A 21,255-nucleotide genomic window follows, 5' to 3' on the forward strand; every position below is an offset into this window, starting at 1 on the left:
CACAAGAAATTTGTTAGAACACACCAACTTTGTCTAATCTTGATACACACACAAATCAATGTGAACTTGAAGTTTAAAGAATAATTTATTTGCAGAATGCTGCAAATCAATTGTCAGATGCTTTTACAAACACCAAAAGGGTCACTCAATCACATGTTCTGACTGCAACTATTCCTGCCAGATTGATTGTTCCTAAAGAACACCCAATGGGAATAGCAGCTAATGAGTCTAAAGTGCGCCAGAAGTGTGGTAGACCAATTGGTGCAAAGGATACTGTTTCTCGAAAGAAAAAGGAAATGAATAAAAGTGATACTCCAAAAGAGGTCATTAACACTCAAGAAGAGGTTAAAAGAAATATAGATCAACAATCTCATATTTCCACAGAAGCAACACCAGAAGTGGTTCCAGTACCGAAAAATTATGAGATCTCATTAAAATTTGGAAATATGTAGAGAAGAAATGAAGTTGTTGTTGACAATGTGTTTGCATATACGATTGCTTCAAAAATTATTAATGATAATGAGTTTAAACCTCAAATTGTAGAAGAATGTCAATGTCGAAATGATTGGCCAAAATGGAAAGAAGTAATACAGGCTGAGCTAGACTCATTAGCCAAATGTAAGGTATGTGGACCAGTAGTCCAAACACCTGAGAATGTCAAACATGTTGCGTATAAATGAGTTTTTGTACGTAAAAGAAATGAAATGAATGAAATTGTGAGATACAAGGGGCGTCTTATAGCACAAGGTTTCTCCCAAAGGCTTGGTATAGATTATAATGAGACCTATTCCCCTTTTATGGATGTAGTTACTTTCAGATTTTTGATTAATTTAACAGTTTCTGAAGGACTTGACATACGCCTTATGGACGTAGTAACAACTTACTTGTATGGCTCATTGGATAATGACATATATATATATATATATATATATATATATATATATATATATATATATATATATATATATATGAGAATCCCTTAAGGATTTAAAATGCCTGAAGCATATAATTCAAAACAATGGCAAATCTATTATGTTAAATTACAAAGATCCTTGTATGGATTGAAATAATCTAGACGAATGTGGTATAATCGTCTAAGTGAATACTTGTTGAAAATTGGATATGAAAATAATCTTATATGTCCTTGTGTTTTCATTAAGAAGATAAATTCTAGATTTACTATAGTCGCAGTTTATGTTGATGACATAAACATAATAGTAACTCCAAAAGAAATCTCAATGACTGCTGACTACTTAATGAAAGAATTTGAGATGAAAGATTTTGGGAAGACAAAATTTTGTCTTAGTTTTCAAGTTGAACATTTAACAAGTGGAATTCTTATTCATCAATCATCTTATATGGAAAAAATCTTGAAACAATTTTATATGGATAAATCTTATCCATTAAACTCTCCAATGATTGTTTGTTCACTTGATGTGGAAAAAGGATCATTTTCATCCTCGAAAATATGATGAAGAAATCCATGGTCCTTGAGTACTCTATCTTACTACAATAGGAGCACTATTGTATCTTGCAAATTGCACTATAATCCAACACATTAAAGGGACGAGTGAATTATCACTGGAGAATGACACGCTAACAATATTGTATGAGGATAATATAGAATGTATTGCACAAATCAAAGGTAGGCATATAAAAGGTGATAGAACTAAACATATTTCACCAAAGTTTTTTTACACTCATGAACTTCTGAAGAAATGAGATGTTGACATTTACAAAATTCATTCAAGTAACAACTCAACAGAGATATTCACAAAAGCATTGTAACTTCATTTTCAAGAAACATTTACATAACATTGGAATGCGACAACTTAAGAACAATCCTCGTTCAAGTATGAATATTGTACTCTTTTTCCTTCGTTAAGATTTTATCCTACAGGATTTTCCTTAGTGAAAATTTTAACGAAGCACATTTATAGTGTATAGTCCATCCAAGGAGAAGTGTAGTAAAACATGTATATTTATGTGGGTGATTATCTAGATAATAGGTTACAACTTTTGGTATACCCACATAATGGTTCATTATGTTGTTAATCGTTAAAATGTCAATGTATTTGCCTATATAAAGACATGTTTTACAATAAAATGAAATAATAAGATGATTAACATCTAATTCCTGAAAAACTAGACCGTTAAATTTCTATGACTCCAAATTTTTTGTATCCCTCTTTTTATTTACAACAAAATTCCTTTAGCGTACAATTTAATTTACCCCATTCATACTTTCATATATAATATAAAAATCCATTCATTTAAAAATCTTCAATCTTACTTCTGAAGAATAACTATATTTTTATTCATAAAATAATTTACAATATTTATAGCATAGGTTTGCTCATCTGGTACTTGTGTTTACAAATGATTTGTTTGGGATGAGCGATCAAACAACGGGGCGCGCGGCTGCGCATAGCTCCGCTCTGCATTTCCATCCACCATAAGCCTCTGGAGTACCCAAGCTGGTTCTGGTTCTGGTTCTGGTTCTTTCTACAATACCAGAGCATCAAAAGTTGCCCAAAGGCAGCCCAATATCAATCCTATCAGTTTGATCAAAAGTGCCAAAACGGAGATTGAAATTGAGAGGATCCAAAGATACCCGAATGCTGGTTCTCTCTCTACTCGCACTGCAGTTAGGAAGATAAAAGTGCAAGTGCTTGGGATGAGCGATCAAACAATGGAGCGCGCGGCTGCGCAAAGCTCCGCTCTGCATTTCCATCCACCACAAGCCTCTGGAGTTCCCAAGCTGGTTCTGGTTCTGGTTCTTTCTACAATACCAGAGCATCAAAAGTTGCCCAAAGGCAGCCCAATATCAATCCTATCAGTTTGATCAAAAGTGCCAAAACGGAGATTGAAATTGAGAGGATCCAACAATACCCGAATGCTGGTTCTCTCTCAACTTGCACTGCAGTTAGGAAGATAACGTGCAAGTGCTGCTTCCATAGGTGGCAAATTTGCAGAGGATCTCGTATTTTTCTCACCAAAGAACAATTTTTTTCCCAGAGTGAAATAAAATAAAGCAAACTAGGCATTCAGCCTGGAGCAAAACCGAATGAACCCCAAATTGGAATGGCAAGCAATAATAGCACAAAATAACAATCCACCTAATCAGTGTTAAGCACCCAGATCTCAAAAACAAAAGGTTACCCAGGAAATAATAATAATAATAATAATAATAATAATAATAATAATAATAATAATAATAATAATAAGCAGAGTAAATGAATTGGCAAATTAGCACATTTCCAAAAAAAACGTTTCATGGTTCAATGACAAAACTTTCAGATCATTCACAAGTTTTGTATTTTGTCATACTCTTTCAAACAATCTGAGAAACCAATTTTTTATTGTTTCCTTCCCCTTCCTTTCTTGGCAGGCTGTGCTTCCATCTGTTCTTTTCCAGCAACTTCTGAGATATCCACTGCACCAAGAAAACATAAGGAAAAGAAAGCGCTCATTATCAGACAAGGCGCCAACTCAAAATCTATTTATTTGCGAGCAACCAAGCAAATGTTTTTTCAAAAAGTGTGCATGGGATGAAACTCCTGCTCGAGTACCACCACTTTATTGACATACAGAACATGAAACTTCACAATCAGGCATCTAAGTGTCCATGGAACAAAAATATTTAAGTGTACTTGATATTGCAGGCAATTAAACTCATTTGCATTTTATAGCAGTGAGTTAATTTCTTTTGTGAAATCCCTTTGAAACTCCAATAGGTCTAAGTGGTTTAAGCAATTCTGTAGCCAATGATGATCACATTTCTTGTAACAATGCCCATTTAAAGATACAGGTTTTTGCCCTCGAAAAATACTATGTAAAACAAGGCGGAATTGTTCCCTTTTCGTGGATGTACAAATTTTTTTCCCTAAGGTCACATTTGGTTCACAAAATGCAATAAGAATGGAACAGAATTTGTATAGGAGATACAAATATATAATAATATAGAAGCTCAAGAGAATCACTCATGAACCATGGAATATGATAGGAGTAGAAATTTGCAGAGTGAATTCTGAGAATAATCATTTGTTGTCTACTCCATCTAATGGATTAATATTTTTTTTTGTACTGTCATTTGGTAACTTTATTTTGTAAGCTATCAAATCCCCATACTATGATTATTCTGCACCTAGGAATAGACATTCTGCAAAGCCAAACATAAGCGAACCTAAGCAAATGATAAAATTCCAGAGATGAGATTAAACCTTCAGGACCCCGGGCCATCAAAGTGAAAAATATATTATTGAGCTTTTCCATCTTCTTAGCCTCCTGTGCCTGGTCTGTCTTAAACTTGAGACACTGGCAAAAAACACGACAGAATCCACCAAATTTGTTTAGTTGATAAAACATGAGGATTTCAGAAATTAACACAACATTCCAATGAGGTTCAGATGGCATTTCATTCAAGTGGGAGAAACTCAGACCTAAATCATCTGTAGTCTGTACAAATAATTTTCTGTACAAAGCATTACGACGGATGTCTAGGATGAAGAGCTAAAACATTTCAACTATGGTCCAATACGCACAAGCACACAAGCACAGGAAAAAGGAATGCCTCTAGCACGTCATTCATAGAGATCCTCCCAACACCATGAAGCAAAAAAGTTTCACCACCTATCATTCTATCATATATGCTGTGAGTAATAGATTATTATAAAATAAAATAAAAAGGCACAGAGAGTTGGGAAACATTTAAAATTTTGAATTCTTAAGAGACATGGCTTTTGAAAACTTTCCCTCTTCCTACTGTTTTGATTCCCTTTTCCTGTCTATTTAAAAGCAATTTGAATTACTGTTCCTGTAAACAGGCTTCCGGAAGCTAGCATGTAGCTTAGATCTCAACTCATCAATACGCTTCCAAGATGAGAAACCATTAAAATCAACCAGCCAAAAATTCAGATGCTCTATTTGTGATCAATAAAGTTGCCATAATTTTTCTTCTACTAAATGCTTAAAAAATTAACTGCACACACACGCCAAATTTGCAGAAACTCAGACTAGAATTTCCGACAATGGCGGCAATACATTAAAGCATAGAAGATAATTGAGTAATATTTGAAAATAAAAGGAGTCCTAAAATGGAAAATACGACTTACTTTCAATGGACCATTAGAAATCTTTACCAAGAAGGATTACCCAAACTCCAGTTTTCAAAACATAATTCCAAGAAGCATTTGTGAAAATAAAATAGAAAATATAACTCACTCATAAATTTTCACTCAATGAATTCATACAGGGATTGAATCCTGATAAAATCTTGTTTGCATCGAATATCTGGAGCAGCAAAAACATGCTCTTTGCAACAGCTTGTTGCTTGATATACACTGTTGGCCCACAACCTAATAGCCTAAGCTTTTAAGTAAAGTGGTAAAATCTAACATGGTATCGGGCCACGGTTGCCAGGAGGTCCTGGATTATAGTCCTGCTGCCTGCCTATAGTGTGTTAGAAAAATGGCTTACTCCCATTAGTGGGAGTTATTTATTGTACTATCCCTCCACCAATGTTTTAAAAGGCTTAATCAAGGCTCACCTCAAAGCAAGACGCCTAAAACACCTTGAGGCTCAATGCAAAATACCAAATTCCAGAAAGGCTAATGCATTATATGCTTATGCATTTGTACATAAGGCACACCTTTTACACCTTTTTAATTCATGCTTACACATTTCTGGCGTAAGATTCTAAAGTTAGATTTGGCAAGAAAATTTTAACTGCACGTTTATATAAAAGGAATATCATAATATGAGTTGATTTCTAAAACTCTCAAACCTCAACCTTTCAGAAACTGATAATTGTATCTTAGATCTTGAAAATAATTTGAACTTTGTGATGTTATAGCTATCTCTTATCATGATTTACCTACTGAAATCAAGTTAGCAATTGTTGAATGGCTAAAAAGTAGTCTGCAAATTATAGTTGATTTTTTTACATTATATTTGTCAGTTTCTTAATGTTTTCTTCATTCTTAAAATATAGGTAATTTATTTACATAATTTTATCTCAAAAAAAAATTCTCAAAAGGCTTACATCCCAATGCATTCAGGCTTATGTCTCGCCTCTTAAGGGTTAAAACACCTCACATTACGCCTTCGCTTTTTAAAACATCACTCCACATTCAATCAGGCTACACGTGTGGAGGAGTGTTAAATCTTGATATAAATTGTTGGCCTACAACCTAATAGCTTAAAACTTTAAGATGAAGTGATAATCTAACAAGCTAAACCTAGTCCATGTAAGTAGGTGAAAAATGAAGAGTCTAACCCAAAAATGAATTACATAGCAGCTCTGCTCTATACCTAAATCCTATTCTGGGCAGTGAAAGCAGCAAAAGATCTCGTAGGTTTTTCAAGAATATCAACTTGTGGCATACAGCAAACAAACATCCTCAAAAAGAGAAACAAAAAACAAGCAAAAACAAAATAAAAGAGGGAGAATAAGAAGTGTAGAACAGTGTTTCGCCTTATTAATACAGGTGATATACAAGTGGATAAGAGAAGAAATCATGAATTGGTAACTTCTTATTCAATTGTAGCTAGTTTTTTTCCGGAAAATTCTTTGCAAAATCAGAACGTTGGATTGTCAGGAACAGGGGAGAAACAAATTGTTAAGAATTCTCATGAGAAGCAAGAGATGCAATCAGGTGGAGGACAAAATGAGGAAAGCTTGGGCAAGGGGTCGTGCCCAGAGAGGACAAGTACTTCTGAGGATAGAAAGGATGAAAAATAATGTACAAAGGCAGTGGAAATGAAGGTGTATGAGGGTCAATCAGCAAGAAAGGAATGGAAAGGTAAGAAAATGTTGTTTCATAACAGTTGTAAGACTCAAGTTTGCAGGGAGGAAAATTTTAAAAAATTGATGATGCCGGAAAGTTTTATGTTCAAGACTCAGAGGAAGAGAGTGAGTGTGACAGTGACTTTGCTAGTGGTAGTGGTCTTTTGTTGGATGAGATTTGTGAAAATATGGATTATATTTTCGATTCTTCTGACATTCTTGGGATAACTCTTATGTGCAGCCTTCGCCACTTGAAGGTTTAGAGGATGCTTCTAGTTTTGAGGGCGAGTTGGGTGTGGACTTGGCTGTGACTAATGATTGTGGGGATGGGTTATTACATACTCCAGTGGAGGAGATTAGTGCGCAGGATGTTGGTGCTCAAAAAAGTCTAAATGATATGGGACTGTGGCTGGCTCACCTGGGAGGGAATGAAGTTCAATTGGATGGTTCTAATAGAAAAAAAGTTTAGAAGGCAGCGAGAACTTGCAGGATTACAGAGTTACATCAATTACGAAGGGAAGGGCTTAAAAAGGGGTTTTTTAAATGGGGGTTTGGTACTTCTTTTATTTATTTATTTATATTATTTTTTAGTTTTGGTTTTTGGTTTCTTCCTGCTTTGAGGATCACTTGTCCTCTTCTAGGCTGTAATTATCTCCTCTCTCTTTCTTAATAAATTTCTTTTCCTATTAAAAAAAAAAGGGAAAAATAAAAAAGAAGTGTAAAATGGCCACCTCATCATCTCAATTTCAATTTGTTTTTATGGAACACTCCATTCAAATTGTGGTTAAGCAAGGGCAACATAATCATCATGCTGCTTGGGGTATTCAACAACTTGGAAGATGTTTCCTCTGGGAAAACTATTAGCAAGGCAGTGGGATTCTCATATTTATTATGGCTGGTCAAATTTTTTGAGCAGGCATGGGTATAACACAACCTGGTGTGTTGCTTCTGGGAAAACCCCCTAACAATACAGTAGGATATTCAGCTTTAAGGCGGGCTTACAGAATGTTGAACAGGCTCAGAAGGAAAATACTAAGGACCTGCTCAAACCATCATGCATGCTTTAGGTATTTCACAAGTTGAAATGTGTTTCTTCTGCCAAAACTTCTAGCAAGAAGGTGGGATTCTAAGTAATGGCTTGTGAAAAGTTTTGAGCAGGCATAAGATATAAACTCAGTTTGTTTCTTCTTGGAAAACCTCTAACAATACAGTACGTACGATTTTCAGCATTAAGGAGGGTTGCAGAATGTTGAACAGGCTCAAGAAAAAACTGAGGACCTCTTTAGTTGTAGGAAAAAAAAAAAAAAAAAATTTATTTTTTTTTAATAGTAAAAAAAAGAGGTCTCATTAAAGAAGAAAGAATGTACAGAAAGGAGAATACAAAATCCTCCTATGAAGAAGAAAGAACACAAAGAACAAATCACAATCAAAATAACATAGCAAGCCAGTCTTGTTTCAAATCCAAGAACCGCATCCCCTTTAAAGCAACCAGCTGCAAAAGCCCTAAGGTAAACCATATAATGAACCCTATCCCAGTTAACACCCCATATTCCCTATAAAGATATGTGCATTCCTTCCAGCCAAATCCTCACAAAACAGCAAAAAACCCACACCTCCACAAAGCCGAGCCATCTTAACTCCCACTAAAACCAGTATAGGGAATAGCTAACAAACCCTCCCCTTATTCCAGAAAAACCCAGCTTTCTACGAATAAACCGAACTTCTTTTTCCAAACCCTTCTTGTAAAAAGAACAACTTAGAAAAAGATGACAAACAAATTCCAGACTACCAAGACATAAAGTACACATATCTGGAGTTAAAGCCTTAGAATGAGTCCCTTGCAAGACTGTTGGTGTTAACTTTATTATTTATCTATTTTTTGAAAGTATATTAGATAGAAAGAATAGAAGGTACAACATGCAGGGACAAGAAGTCCACCAAATAAAAACAAAAGAAGAAGAAGAAGAAACCCCCTTTTCAAACCCTTTCCATTATCATTTACTGAAATCTTCAAATTCGCCAATTCTCCTTGACCCTTCACCTTTTGACTTTCACCACCAACCAAACGCACTACATTTCCTCCAATATCACTTAGCTTTAAATCCATTTTATCCATAAAAATTTGAGTTTTATCTCCTCCTTTGAACTCTCCACCACGGGGGTGGGCAAAATTCCATCCCTACACTAAAACTGATTCACCAACCCATCATTATCAAAAATAGAAACACCCTCTAGACCTTCCAACAGAGGTGCAAAAACATAAGATAATCCCCTAATTCATTGCAGGAGTCAAAAACATACCCATATTGTTTCCGAATATCATCCAACAACAATCCCCTAGCATAGTCAAAATCACTATCATCATCACTTCCTAAATCTGAAAAATCCCCCCAATTCTTCACCCCCTTACCTTTTATAATCACATTTTCTCAACCTGGGGAACTTCCACAATACTGAACTCACCCTTAGAATCTCTCCTTAGAACCTTTGTAGTTGACTCACCAGAAATTTCTCTCTTATCTTCGAATATCTTCTTCATTTCAGCACCCCAAAGAGCCAGCATTCCACAAGCATAAACCTTTTTACCGAACAACAATCATCAGATTCCTCCCCCAACCCCGCTTCTTTTTTACTCTTTTCCACATCACATTTACGCAGTTTTATCACCACAATCGTGAGACAAATCTGGTTTTCTAACATCCTGAACATCCTCAAACTCTTGTACAATTCAATTCACATCCTTAGTAACTAGAGGCTAAATAATATTTTTATTAACTAGAGACTAAATCACATTTCCGTTACCAGAAGGTAAATCATTCTCCTTCCCAGTACTTGTCTTCTGAGAAGTAGGAGCACTAATTTGGGCATATCCGTTATCCAGACTCAACATTGCAGAACTTGGGCTCTTAATTTCAGAGTTATGGGTCTGCTTATCACCAAGACCCTTTTGTGGGAAGCCCATAAGAGGAGAACCTTCCTTAGGATCCAAGCGGCAGCCCATGTCAACCTTTCCTAAACAATGGGCCTTTTCAAATAATTGGCCCCATTTAGTTAAAAATGAAATACTACCTTTTTCAGTTACCTAGGCCAGGTCCAAAATGAGAAGCATGCATCCCAGCCTAAATCTCTTCACTGCCTCTCTAATCATCTCTACTCCACCAGAAACCCAATCTTCCTTCTTACTCCTGTCGTTCAAAACTGACTGATCTGCGATGGCCCTAGATTCATTTAGATGCATCTCATCTCCCCACCAACAACACAGCTCTTGTTTCCAACCTTTAAATCCTGCTTCACATGATGGACATGACTACCGCAGCCCTCACCCACATGATTTCTTCCTTCCAACACCACCTGACTCAATGATCTGTGTGCTGAAGAGTTATGCTAGGATTCCCAAATCAATTTGGAAATCTAATTAATGTGCTATAATTTCCAAATCAACTGGAATTCTATTTAATGTTACGATTATTTAATGTTTGTCAAGATTCCCAAATCAATTAGTATTCGAGAGGATATTTTACATTCCTAATATGAGACAGTTTCTCTACTCTATGTGTGTGTGCTTTTGGGGGGGGCGGGGGGGTGGGTATTCAAGCAATAACATAATCCATAGCCTTTGATTAATTTGGAGGCAGATCCACTCGAAGTGATTAAACCCTATTTCTCTTACTACTTTCCCTTCTTTAAGGGGGGGAGGGGGGGGGTGGGTATTCAAGCAATAACATAATCCATAGCCTTTGATTAATTTGGAGGTAGATCCCCTCGAAGTGATTAAACCCTATTTCTCTTACTACTTTCCCTTCTTTAAATTTCCCCAATTTCTCCACGATAAAATCCCAAGGTCTTATCATTTGGTATCAGAGTCGGAGTTCTTGTGGATGTTGTTAACTCGCCAACAAAAGCAAGATCTTTGAATTCTTAATCTTCACTCAAACGCAATGGCCTCAAAAGTCCCAGATGGAAGCTAGCTAAAGGCTGAACTTAGTAATATGTTTAAGTTTCAATTTGAAGAGATCCAAGCATCATTCTCCAAACTACTCATCACATCTTCCCACAAAGAGAGAGAAGATGACGTGTCTACACCAGCTAATCGTAGGGAGCAATTGTAAATGCATGAAGGAGGTTACCAAGGAGAGCGTGATCATGGTCATTTCATATGAAGGTCGGATATCCTCGGTGGGGCAGTGATGACCCAACCGGTTGGGTTTCTAGGGTTGAAAAATACTTTCGCTTTCACCACACTCCAAAAATATCTAAAGTTGAGATTGCTTCTATTAGTCTGGATGGCAATGCTATTCAATGGTATGACTGGTTTGAAGCTCGTTATGGAATGCCTTCATGGTTGTTTTGGCCCACTAGACATGAGAATATCAATGGAGAGCTTGCTAAAATATGCCAAACTAGCACTGTCTTGGAGTATCAAACACAATTAGAGAGGCTATCAAACAAGACTAAAGATTGGAATGAAAGCCAACTCATGGGTACTTTTATTGAAGGTCTCTTACCTGACATTCAGCATGAGGTGGTGCGTTGACCACGGACTATAACCACTGCAATTTCCCCTGCATGGTTAAAAGACAAGAAGTTGGGAGAAGAACTACACTACTCCAACAAGATCATTAGCAATCAGATTGTTAGCAGCACTATCGCACCACCTACTCCTCACAATCCTCCTTCCAAACGATTGACTCAAGAGGAACTTAAAGAGTGAATGACAAAAGGATTGTGCTAGCATTGAGATGAAAAGTGGCATAGAGGGCACCGTTGCAAAAAAGGACAACTCTTGATGATTGAACTAGTGGAGGAGCCAGAAGAGATTGAGAATGACCCTTATTCAAATCAGGAAGGTATGGAATCTGATGATAGTGATGAATCTATCACTTCTTCAATTCATGCTTTAGCTAGTTATGCTAATCCTCCTCAAACCATGAAAATTAGTGGCTTCCTAAAACGCCAACCTATTACTATCTTAATTGATACGAGCGGCACTAATAATTTCATGGACAGTAAAATTGCTAAATGACTAGCCTATCATGTGAAGCAATGTGAAAAGTTTGATGTGAAGGTTGCAAATGGAAGGACCTTGACCTCTCAGAGAAAGTGTTCGAAGGTTAACCTTACTATGCAAAATCATGGGTTATATGTTGATTTCTTTTTGCTGCCACTAGAAGACTATGAAGTGGTTTTGGGCACTAAATGGTTAAGGACTTTAAGTGATATAGCTTGGAATTTCTCTAAATTGGTTATGAAGTTCGTCGTGAATGGCCAGAGAGTGACTCTTAAAGGCAAAAGTTGTAGTAATGTCACTACAGTTTCAAGTCATCATGTGGAGAAGCTCCTTAGAAAGGAGTGACATGGCTGCCTAGTACAACTTCAAGCATCAAAGAAGTTACAACATCAATCTGGCCGAGATGAAGGGCTAGAATCTCTTATTTCAGAATTTTCTGACATATTTGCAGAGCCACAGGGATTGGCACCTCAACGAACACATGATCACCACATCCCTCTATTGCCAAGTAGTGTCTCTACTAATGTCTATCCTTTCGTAATCCTTATTTTCAGAAAGCAGAAATAAAAAATATAGTAAAAGCAATGTTAGATGTTGGCATAATTCAACCAAATATCAATCCATATTCTTCTCCTGTCTTATTGGCGAATAAGAAGAATGACTCTTGGCAGATGTGCACATCAAGAACTCAACAAGAACACTATGAAGGATAAATATCCTATCCCTATTGTGGATGAATTGTGAGATGAGTTAGGAGGTGCCCAGCAGTTCACCAAGCTCGACTTGAGATCAAGCTATCAACATATTTGAGTACACGCGAATGACATTTAGAAGACTGAGTTTAGAACTCACAACAACCATTACGAGTTCTTGGTTATGCTTATTGAGTTAACCAATGCTCCTACGACCTTCCAAAGTCTCATGAATGACATTTTCCGACTTTACCTATGTCATTTGCGAACTATACTCACCACTCTTCATGAGCATCATCTGTTAGTCATGAAATATAAATGAAATTTTGCTCAACTACATATGGAATACCTTGGGCATATTGTTTCCCAAGAAGGTGTTTTAGTTGACCCTTCTAAAATACAAATGATGACAGACTGGCCTATTCCACAAACAATAAAAATGCTATGAAGATTTTTAGAGTTGACAGGTTACTAACATAAGTTTGTCAAGGATTATGTAAAGATTAGGGCTCCACTAACCGCTCCACTGAAAAAGGATGCATTCAAATGTAGTAAGGAAGCAAAACAAGCCTTTGTCAAGCTTAAGCACGCAGTGTCCACCACACCAGTTCTTGCCTTGCCAGATTTCAACAAGGTGTTCATCAATGAGTCTGATGCATCAGGAGTTGGCATTGGTGCAATTTTAATGCAAGACAGACGCCCCATTGCTTTTACTAGCAAGGCTTTTTCTCCATCCCAGATCGGTATGTCTAGCAAAGAGATCCTAGCCATTGTGCATGCAGCTACAAAGTGAAAAGATTCTCAGATTTTATTGCTGCTCAGCCTTGAGGAAAAGGCTGATTTGAAGGAGATGGAAATGTTATGATTCCCAAATCAATTGGGATTTCTAATTAATGTGTTATGATTCCCAAATCAACTGGGATTCTATTTAATGTTAAGATTATTTAATGTTTGTTAGGATATTCCTAATAGAAGTAAGTTTCTTTACTCTATATATATGCGTAACCCCTATGGGACTTGGGCATTCAAGCAATAACATAATTCATAGCATTTGGCTAATTTGAAGGCAGATCCCCTTGAATTAATCAAACCCTATTTTTTCTCACTATTTTTCCTTCTTTATTTTCCCCAGTTTCTCCACGATAAAACCCCAAGGTCTTATGAAGTTATTGGAACATACACGCCTAGATTCCTTGCGAAAATCCTTTGCTAACTCACAAAAGACAATCATGAAACTTTGCAACCCATCACCTTTTTCACCCTGAGGAATAAAAACTAAAAACCTCTACCCTTTCCAACCCAACCCTTACTCCAAATACTTTCCTACCTTCATCCATTTAATCAACATCCAGAGCTTCGTAATACCCAATCAAACAAATCAAAACCCCCTTTACATTCGAATGAAAGTAGGTATGGCATCCGTGAACCAAGACACAGCCTCTTTGGAAAATATAACCCACATGTTACAAGAGACATTATTCTCGACCATAAGCAAAGACGCGATCTCTTCGACCTTATCAAATCACAAATCAAAGGATTTACCTTCGATTTAAATCGATCGTTTCAGCATCGACAACCACAATAACTCCTATGGCATCGAACGCATGAAGGGAAGAAAGGAAAAGTGCAACATGCACAGGAAAGAGAGAGAGAGAGAGAGAGAGAGAGTGAAGCATTAATCTTTTGTTCTAAGAAACTGGGTGGAATGTTAAGCTTCATGAATGATTCATTCTTGATGTTAACTTTATTAAGAACAACCAACCAAATGAAAGCCTCAATCTTATAGGGGCTTTGGAATTCAGAAATGCTATGATGAAAAGGAAAGGACATGTTTTCATGAGTCAAATTCTCAAAAAAATAAATAAATAAATAAATCTACAAGAATAATCCCCCAAAGAATCTAGAGCCCATGACCAATATCCATCCCACTAGACGGACAACGACCCACCAACAACAACAACAAAGAAGAAAGCTCACCCACCTCCCTATCATTAAGAAACCTACAAAAACATAAAACCCAAGAGATACGACCCATACCCATTAGAGATTAAAAACAAAGAAAGAACACCATTATGCAATGAGGAACGACAAAAACAATGAAAAGAAATATAGAGTATAGCATCACCCAACCAAATATCTTCCCAAAAACAAATACAAGAACCATTACCCACAACAAATTTGGCATAAGCTATAAAGAAAGAATAGATCTGCACAACATGCCTCCAAGGACTATCAAAAGAACATTTTATTTCCAAAATTGCATCCCACCCATTTTTCTGCCTGCCTAATTTACTTTTTGACAAAGTAATTCTCCTCTAAAGGACACCACCATAGCCATATACACATTAAAGCAATGTTTTAGACACCAACTTACCAAGACCCAAATCCCCTTCTTAGACCTAAAAATGATCCCTTTTGTCCATGATCTAAAACCAAAGAAACCCTATCATGAGTCCATGACTCTTAATTTTTCAAGCTACCACTACTAGAATTCTAAAAATAAACAAGAAATAAAGAGGGATACAAGAAAGCCAAGTCTGAATAAGGGTAATACGACCACCCAAGGAAAATAAAGCACCCATACAGCTTAGAAAGATTCTCCACCAAAGGAGCCCAAAAACCAACAAGCCTAAGATAACCAATCAAAGGAACCTCTCAAAAAGTCAAAAGTTGCTCTAAAATCCCACACCCAGATTAAAGAGCCAACTCCAAATATTTGTAGAACTAAGGTTTATATATGCAATACCAATCATCCACAAATTTAATTTTTAGATCAAAAAACACTTAAAGTTGGAAAAATCTAAGCACATTTTAAAAAGATAATGATCTTCTAAGAAAAAATAGCATCTAGCAAACTTGAGAGGGAACACCACTCCCTGCCCCAACTCCTCTATCCATATCCTTATCTATCAAAATACTCAAGACATCAACTACAAGAACAAACACGAAAAGAGATGGTGAATCCCCTTGTCTAACAGCCCTTAAAGCCCTAAACCAAGACTTAGGTTCTCCATTGATAATGACTGAAAAAGAAATATTAAGCAAGCACTGCCTCATTGCAATCTGCCACGTCTCACCAAAACCCTTCCTAGCAAAGGCCTTATGCAAAAAGTTCAAACAAAGCCAATTACAAGTCTTTTCAAGATGCAGATTAAACATGACCCCCTTTCCCTTCCTTCAGCAAACATTCTCCACAACCTCATTAGCTACTAACATGAAATGCACAATATGTCTACCCCTAAAATATCACTTTGAGCCTAAGAAAAAAGGGTGCCCAAAAATTACTGAAAAATGAAAAACGGACCAAAACCGAATCGCTTGACATTTTGGTTCGGTTTTTCCATTACAGATTTTGGTTTTGGTTTTTCAAAATCATGTTTCAATTTTGGGTTCGATTTTTCAAAAAGTTCCATTAACCCAGAGAAAAATCAAACCAAACTGATATACCAGCAGTCATCATTTCAACCAGATTGCAGTTATTGGTTCAGTATCAGTTTTGCATCATTAGAAACTGACAATTTCAGTTCATGCATCAGTTTATGGCAAAATTAAACCTTAAGAACCAATTACACCCCTTCCAAGAAATGATATCTCATAGCATAACACTCATCCAGAACAACCTTGGCAATAAACTTATAGACACTGGTAACTATACTAATAGACCAAAAATCAACAACCATAATAAAACAACTCTTCTTAGACAACCAAGTGTTAGTTTATATTTTTGCCTAAAATACATTAAAGTAGAACTCATTAAAAAGCTTAGCAAGCACACTCTAATCACATACCAATAATCCTAAAAGAAAGTCATATTAAAACCATGTGAACCAACAGCCTTGTCCCTCTCCATCCCAAACACACACAACTGCTTTACTTCACTCTCTTCAAAAGGCCTTTTCAACCAAGTCACCGGGGCATTAGAAATAGAACTTTGCTCCAAACCTCAATCATAGGCCCACAAATATCCTCCTCAGTAAAAGATTTGAAAATAGTCTCCTAATCTCATTAAAGATGACATACAAAGCTAAAATAACCTTGCCCCCCTCCCCCTTTTCCTCAAGTTCAAATTCCTAAATCAAGCTCCATCTCAACTTGCTATTATTTACAAAAAGAATTTAGGATGCATTTGGTATCATTTCTGTTTTAAGTTTTCTACTTTGAAAAAACATATTATGAAAACATGTTTGTTTAGGGGTCATTTGGTATCACTGTAAAAAATTAGAGAAGCGAAAATCAAAATTGAAAATCAAAAACAGAAACTAGAAACTAGCAACCTATTTGGTTAATATTTATAAAACTAATACAAATTAAAAGTTTATTTAAAAAATGTTCATTTTTATCTTACAATCATATATTTAAAAAATATACATGATTAAAATAATAACAAATAATACACATTAAAAAAATTACTATAATAAAATTAAAATTTATTATAATTAATTTACTTAATTGATATACTTTCAAATTTTACTTTACAATAAAATTTTATTGGACATTACAATTAAAAAATAGTAAAATTATTTTGTACTTGGCATTATTATTATTTTTTGAAATTTTATGTATCTTTTTTTAATTATATTTTAATTCATACGATCATTTAATTTTGATTTTAATTTAAAAATGTATAAAATGAATAATTAATCCAAAAAACCTATTTTTGGATATTGAAATTTTTGGCAACAGGTTGCCAAAACAAATGAAAACCATAAAATCTGATTTTTTAGTTTTTTGAAAAACAACAAAAAACCAGCAATAGAAGCAGAAAACTAACAACATAAACAAACTCATTTTTATAATCTAGTTCTTCACTGTGGAGAAGCAGATATAGAAACAAAAACAGAAAACAGCAACGATACCACACATGCCCTTACATTGTTAGTTTTTTGTTTCTTTGTCAAGTTTTAGTTGTTCTCAAAAAAACTAAAAACCAGATTTTATGGTTTTCAATTTTTGCCAACATTCATTAATAGGGTAAAATTATTCATTTTATACATATTTTTTTAATAAAATTTTAAAAAATAATCATATGAATTTAAATTACAAAATAAAAATATCTATAAAATTTCAAAAATAGTAATAAAATCCATCTAAAAATATTTTTATTATTTTCAATTTTCATGTACAAAAAGATTGTTCTTGTAGTTGAAGAATAAATTATGAAATATAGTAATTAAGTAAAATAATTTAAATAATTTAAATTTTTATTATAATATTTTAAATTTATATTATTTTGTCTTTTATTATTCTAATAACATTTTTAATTGTTACTTGATTCTGGGACAAAAATGCGCATTTTCTCAATTAGAATTTTAATTTGTTTTAGTTTTAGAAATATTAACCAAACATGTTGTTTTTTTCAGTTTTTGGTTTCTCTTCCCAGTTTATAGTTTTCGTTTCTCATTTTCATTTTCATATTGAATCAAATACCAAAAGGCCCTTTAGAATTACAATCAGCCGCCCAAGCCCATTTAAACTTTTGTCTTCTACCTCCAACTCCTCACTTCTCTTGAGATCATCTCCTCAAATTTATTTTTCAATGCAAAATTGCATTGCCGCTTCAAAGTCCAAAAGGCTCCCTTCTTCCTCTTTCTTATACAATAGATCAAGCTCACCAATATTTCTGGTCTTTTTAGCACTAATATCCCCCAAAAGCTTCAATAATCCACTTAATCAACATCTTTATAAGACGCTTAAGCATATTTATGAACCTAAATTCTTCCCAAACCCTCTAATACTCCTCACTCCAAGTATTTTTTGATAAAACAATAGATATATTAAATAAAACAGAGAATATACAAACTAGGCAAGGATGATATCCACAAGTGTGTGTGTATGTGTGCGTGCGTGCGTATATAGATATATATATATATATATATGCACACACACATTGATGATCAAGGCACGTGTTTTAAAACCAAAATAGATAGGACCTCACTTAACCTTGCTGGACTTTAACAAAAATCAGACATTGTTCCAGACAAAAACAACTTAGCAAATGATAGGCTCCAAAGAAGGTTCAATGGTAGAGAAGGATTTGTATAAGTAGCCCTAGAAGTAAGTTGAGTTGTGAATTGTTAATCTATAGATCACAAAATATTTTTACCATCTAAAACCCACCGCTAGAACACATTGCAATTGCAGCTTCAGGGTTGGGCTTTACTAACATATACAAAATCTCACCTTTTCACATATATAGTCTATAAGGAGAGGATTTTTGTGACAATTAAAAGGAACATTAGTGTGGTAAACATCAGGCAACTTTTCTTGATCATGTTTCCCTAGAATATGAGGCTTTTGAAGCTGTGGTGCAGGCGCATGAACAAGGTATCTATTTAACTTGGTAAGTGGTACATGGAATCAGGCTTAGTTGGCTCACTATTTTGGATTGTGGTGCATTTTGAAGCACTTGCCTACATCACTTACTAACTATTCAGGGTGGCATTGTAAATATTTATCTATTTTTTTCATTTTAACTATTTTGAGATTCAAAATCTGTAGTATCTTCAATCTTTCTTCTATTTCTTTATTTTTCTGATTGAATACTTGTCATAGATACTGTCTCCATCTAAATTTGAGGGATGGTAAAGGCATCTAGATATGCAACAGAATTGCTTGTGGGAAGAAGAAGCAACTTAAAATCCTTTACATATATCAGAGTGGTTTCCCTTTTCTTTTTCTTTTTTGAAAAAAAAATATGAGGACCTCCAGAGTTGACAAGGATGGAGAGATGATTTGTTAATAATTAACTAAATATAGAGAAAATTTAAAACCTGCTTTATTATTTTGAAGTCATCCATCAAATTAGTATAGATCATACACACAAAAGATGACAAATAAAAGAAGATCATTCACAACTTACATTTGCAAACTTAACAGGTGACCATTCGCAGACCACTATGGCATCAGCCGCATCACCAATAACAATATTAAGCACAAACCATCCCACCAATCCACTATATACATACATTCATACACATACGCACGCATTCACATACAATTAGAAATGACCAAACTGATGTGCAAGAATTTTTAAATTATTACACCTTTCCATATCTTTTTGTAAAATCCATATTTTATTAGAACAATAGTTGGATTTGATGTTTTGTTCATGTATATTATGTGTAACTATTTTATTAACATCATAAAAATTTAAACCATTTAAAAGACTAATCACTTATGAAAATAATAAAAACATTAGATTGGCTTAAAAATGGCAAGTATGGTGTACATGAATAGATTACTAGATTCAAAAGTCAATTTGGTGAAGGTTCAAACCTTACAAATCTTTCTTTACAAAAATTATCCCATTAGAATGTACCACTATATATATATATATAAATATATATGTGTGTATGTGTGCGCGCGCGCGCGAGTAAATGGCATTCACCTTTCTTGAGGTTTGGCAAAAAGATAGATATCTCCTCTGAGATTTCAGAAATTTCACGAACCTCTCCTAAAATTTCAAAAATGTCACAGACTTCTCCTACAATTTCAAAAATCCACAAACATGCCTAAAGGTTTACTAAAAAGACACGGATTTCTCCCAAAAAAACTTATCGTCTTGCAAAATATAAGGAAAGGTTTATGTCTTTTTGGTAAACCTAAAGAGACCCCCGGAATTTTTAAAATCTCATGAGAGATCATTGTATTGCTATACCGGGGGGGGGGGGGGGGGGGGGCGGGGGGGGGGGGGGGTTAAGTGACTTTTTGTTTCCTATATTTAAGCAAAAAAAAAAAAACACAAATAAACGAAAATAAGCATTTAAAGGAAAGTGAAATAAATCAGATAGTCACGAGAAGCAACATCATACCTCCCGATTATCAGTAACCTTGAGCACCAATTTCCCATCACAATGTCGATATTTCATGGAGTACCGCGTCTAAATCCCAAATTATGTAAAACAAACATAAGAAATATTTCACAACACAAGTGGATGATACGGATGATGATAAAGAGGACTGAGAATAAATAACAAGTGAAACAAATTCTCAAAATTTTCAAAGAGAACGAAAAAGACAATACAGATTCAGGATCGGCTCGAAACAGCTGCACGGATTTTTCAACGAACTCGTCCCATGAAGTTATATATACCATCGCGTAGCCGCCTGGGCGGTGAGAGATGGGAAGATTGCCCAACGGCTGTGTCGTCCAGCAACCCGGAGTGTGAGTGCGTCACGGGCTTGTAGGAAGAGGCACCAACTTACGCCCTTCTGAGGTTTTGCCTCTTCGGTCCGCAGGCAGAACCCAAATGAAGTTGACGACACTGAGTTCCCTTCAATTTTAAAAATAGGTAAAATCCTAGTTTAAAAAAATAATAATAATAATAATATATTAGCATTTCACTGTCCATATTTTTAAAAATTATTAAAAAATTTTCTAAACTTTATTTTTATTAATAAAATAAATCTTTTATTAATTAATCTTTAGTCAATCGTTATATATATGTAAAAATTAATTAATTTTAACCATACAAAATAATATTTTTTAAATCCTCTTTAAAAAATTAGTCAATATAATGTCTTTAAAACTAAGTGATTTTGAAAACCTAACTAATTCCATACCAATCATTTTAGAAAAATCAATTGATATCATCATAATAAAATATCTATTATTATAATTTTATATATATATAATAAAAATTACCAATAAATCATAAAAATACCTAGCTTTTATATTACTACAAAATGTTTATTAGTTGTAATTTTCATAAAAATGTAATAACTAAATACATTATAAAACAAAAAAAAATAAAATAAAATTTCAAAAT

General features: G+C 34.8%; 2 protein-coding genes across 2 annotated transcripts; both read right to left on the bottom strand.

The window, feature by feature from the left end:
• Positions 1–2,253: 2,253 nt before the first annotated feature.
• Positions 2,254–3,092, bottom strand: LOC131163970 (uncharacterized). Its single transcript, XM_058120839.1, has 3 exons — positions 2,893–3,092; positions 2,615–2,783; positions 2,254–2,505 (listed from the first exon to the last, which is right to left on the bottom strand). The coding sequence occupies exons 1-3, from the start codon at positions 3,045–3,047 to the stop codon at positions 2,374–2,376; spliced, it is 456 nt and encodes a 151-aa protein (XP_057976822.1). The 5' UTR covers positions 3,048–3,092; the 3' UTR covers positions 2,254–2,373.
• Positions 3,093–3,233: 141 nt separating this feature from the next.
• Positions 3,234–20,788, bottom strand: LOC131163971 (signal recognition particle 9 kDa protein). Its single transcript, XM_058120840.1, has 4 exons — positions 20,511–20,788; positions 20,299–20,367; positions 4,224–4,317; positions 3,234–3,436 (listed from the first exon to the last, which is right to left on the bottom strand). The coding sequence occupies exons 1-4, from the start codon at positions 20,580–20,582 to the stop codon at positions 3,360–3,362; spliced, it is 312 nt and encodes a 103-aa protein (XP_057976823.1). The 5' UTR covers positions 20,583–20,788; the 3' UTR covers positions 3,234–3,359.
• Positions 20,789–21,255: the final 467 nt, after the last annotated feature.

The sequence above is a fragment of the Malania oleifera genome, chromosome 9, assembly GCF_029873635.1.
Source record: "Malania oleifera isolate guangnan ecotype guangnan chromosome 9, ASM2987363v1, whole genome shotgun sequence".
In the NCBI taxonomy this organism is placed as follows: Eukaryota; Viridiplantae; Streptophyta; class Magnoliopsida; order Santalales; family Ximeniaceae; genus Malania; species Malania oleifera.

Bases quoted from the DNA above. Each gene is read 5' to 3' on its own strand.
- LOC131163970 (XM_058120839.1), bottom strand. From the start codon at position 3,047: ATGCCTAGTTTGCTTTATTTTATTTCACTCTGGGAAAAAAATTGTTCT. The intron at 2,784-2,892 runs GTATTGTTGGAT...CTGGTATTGTAG, and splicing joins GAGAGAGAACCAGCATTCGG to AAAGAACCAGAACCAGAACC. The intron at 2,506-2,614 runs GTATCTTTGGAT...CTGGTATTGTAG, and splicing joins GAGAGAGAACCAGCATTCGG to AAAGAACCAGAACCAGAACC.
- LOC131163971 (XM_058120840.1), bottom strand. From the start codon at position 20,582: ATGGTATATATAACTTCATGGGACGAGTTCGTTGAAAAATCCGTGCAG. The intron at 4,318-20,298 runs GTATGATGTTGC...GTTTTTTGCCAG, and splicing joins AGGTTACTGATAATCGGGAG to TGTCTCAAGTTTAAGACAGA. The intron at 3,437-4,223 runs GTTTAATCTCAT...TTCTTGGTGCAG, and splicing joins GATGGCCCGGGGTCCTGAAG to TGGATATCTCAGAAGTTGCT.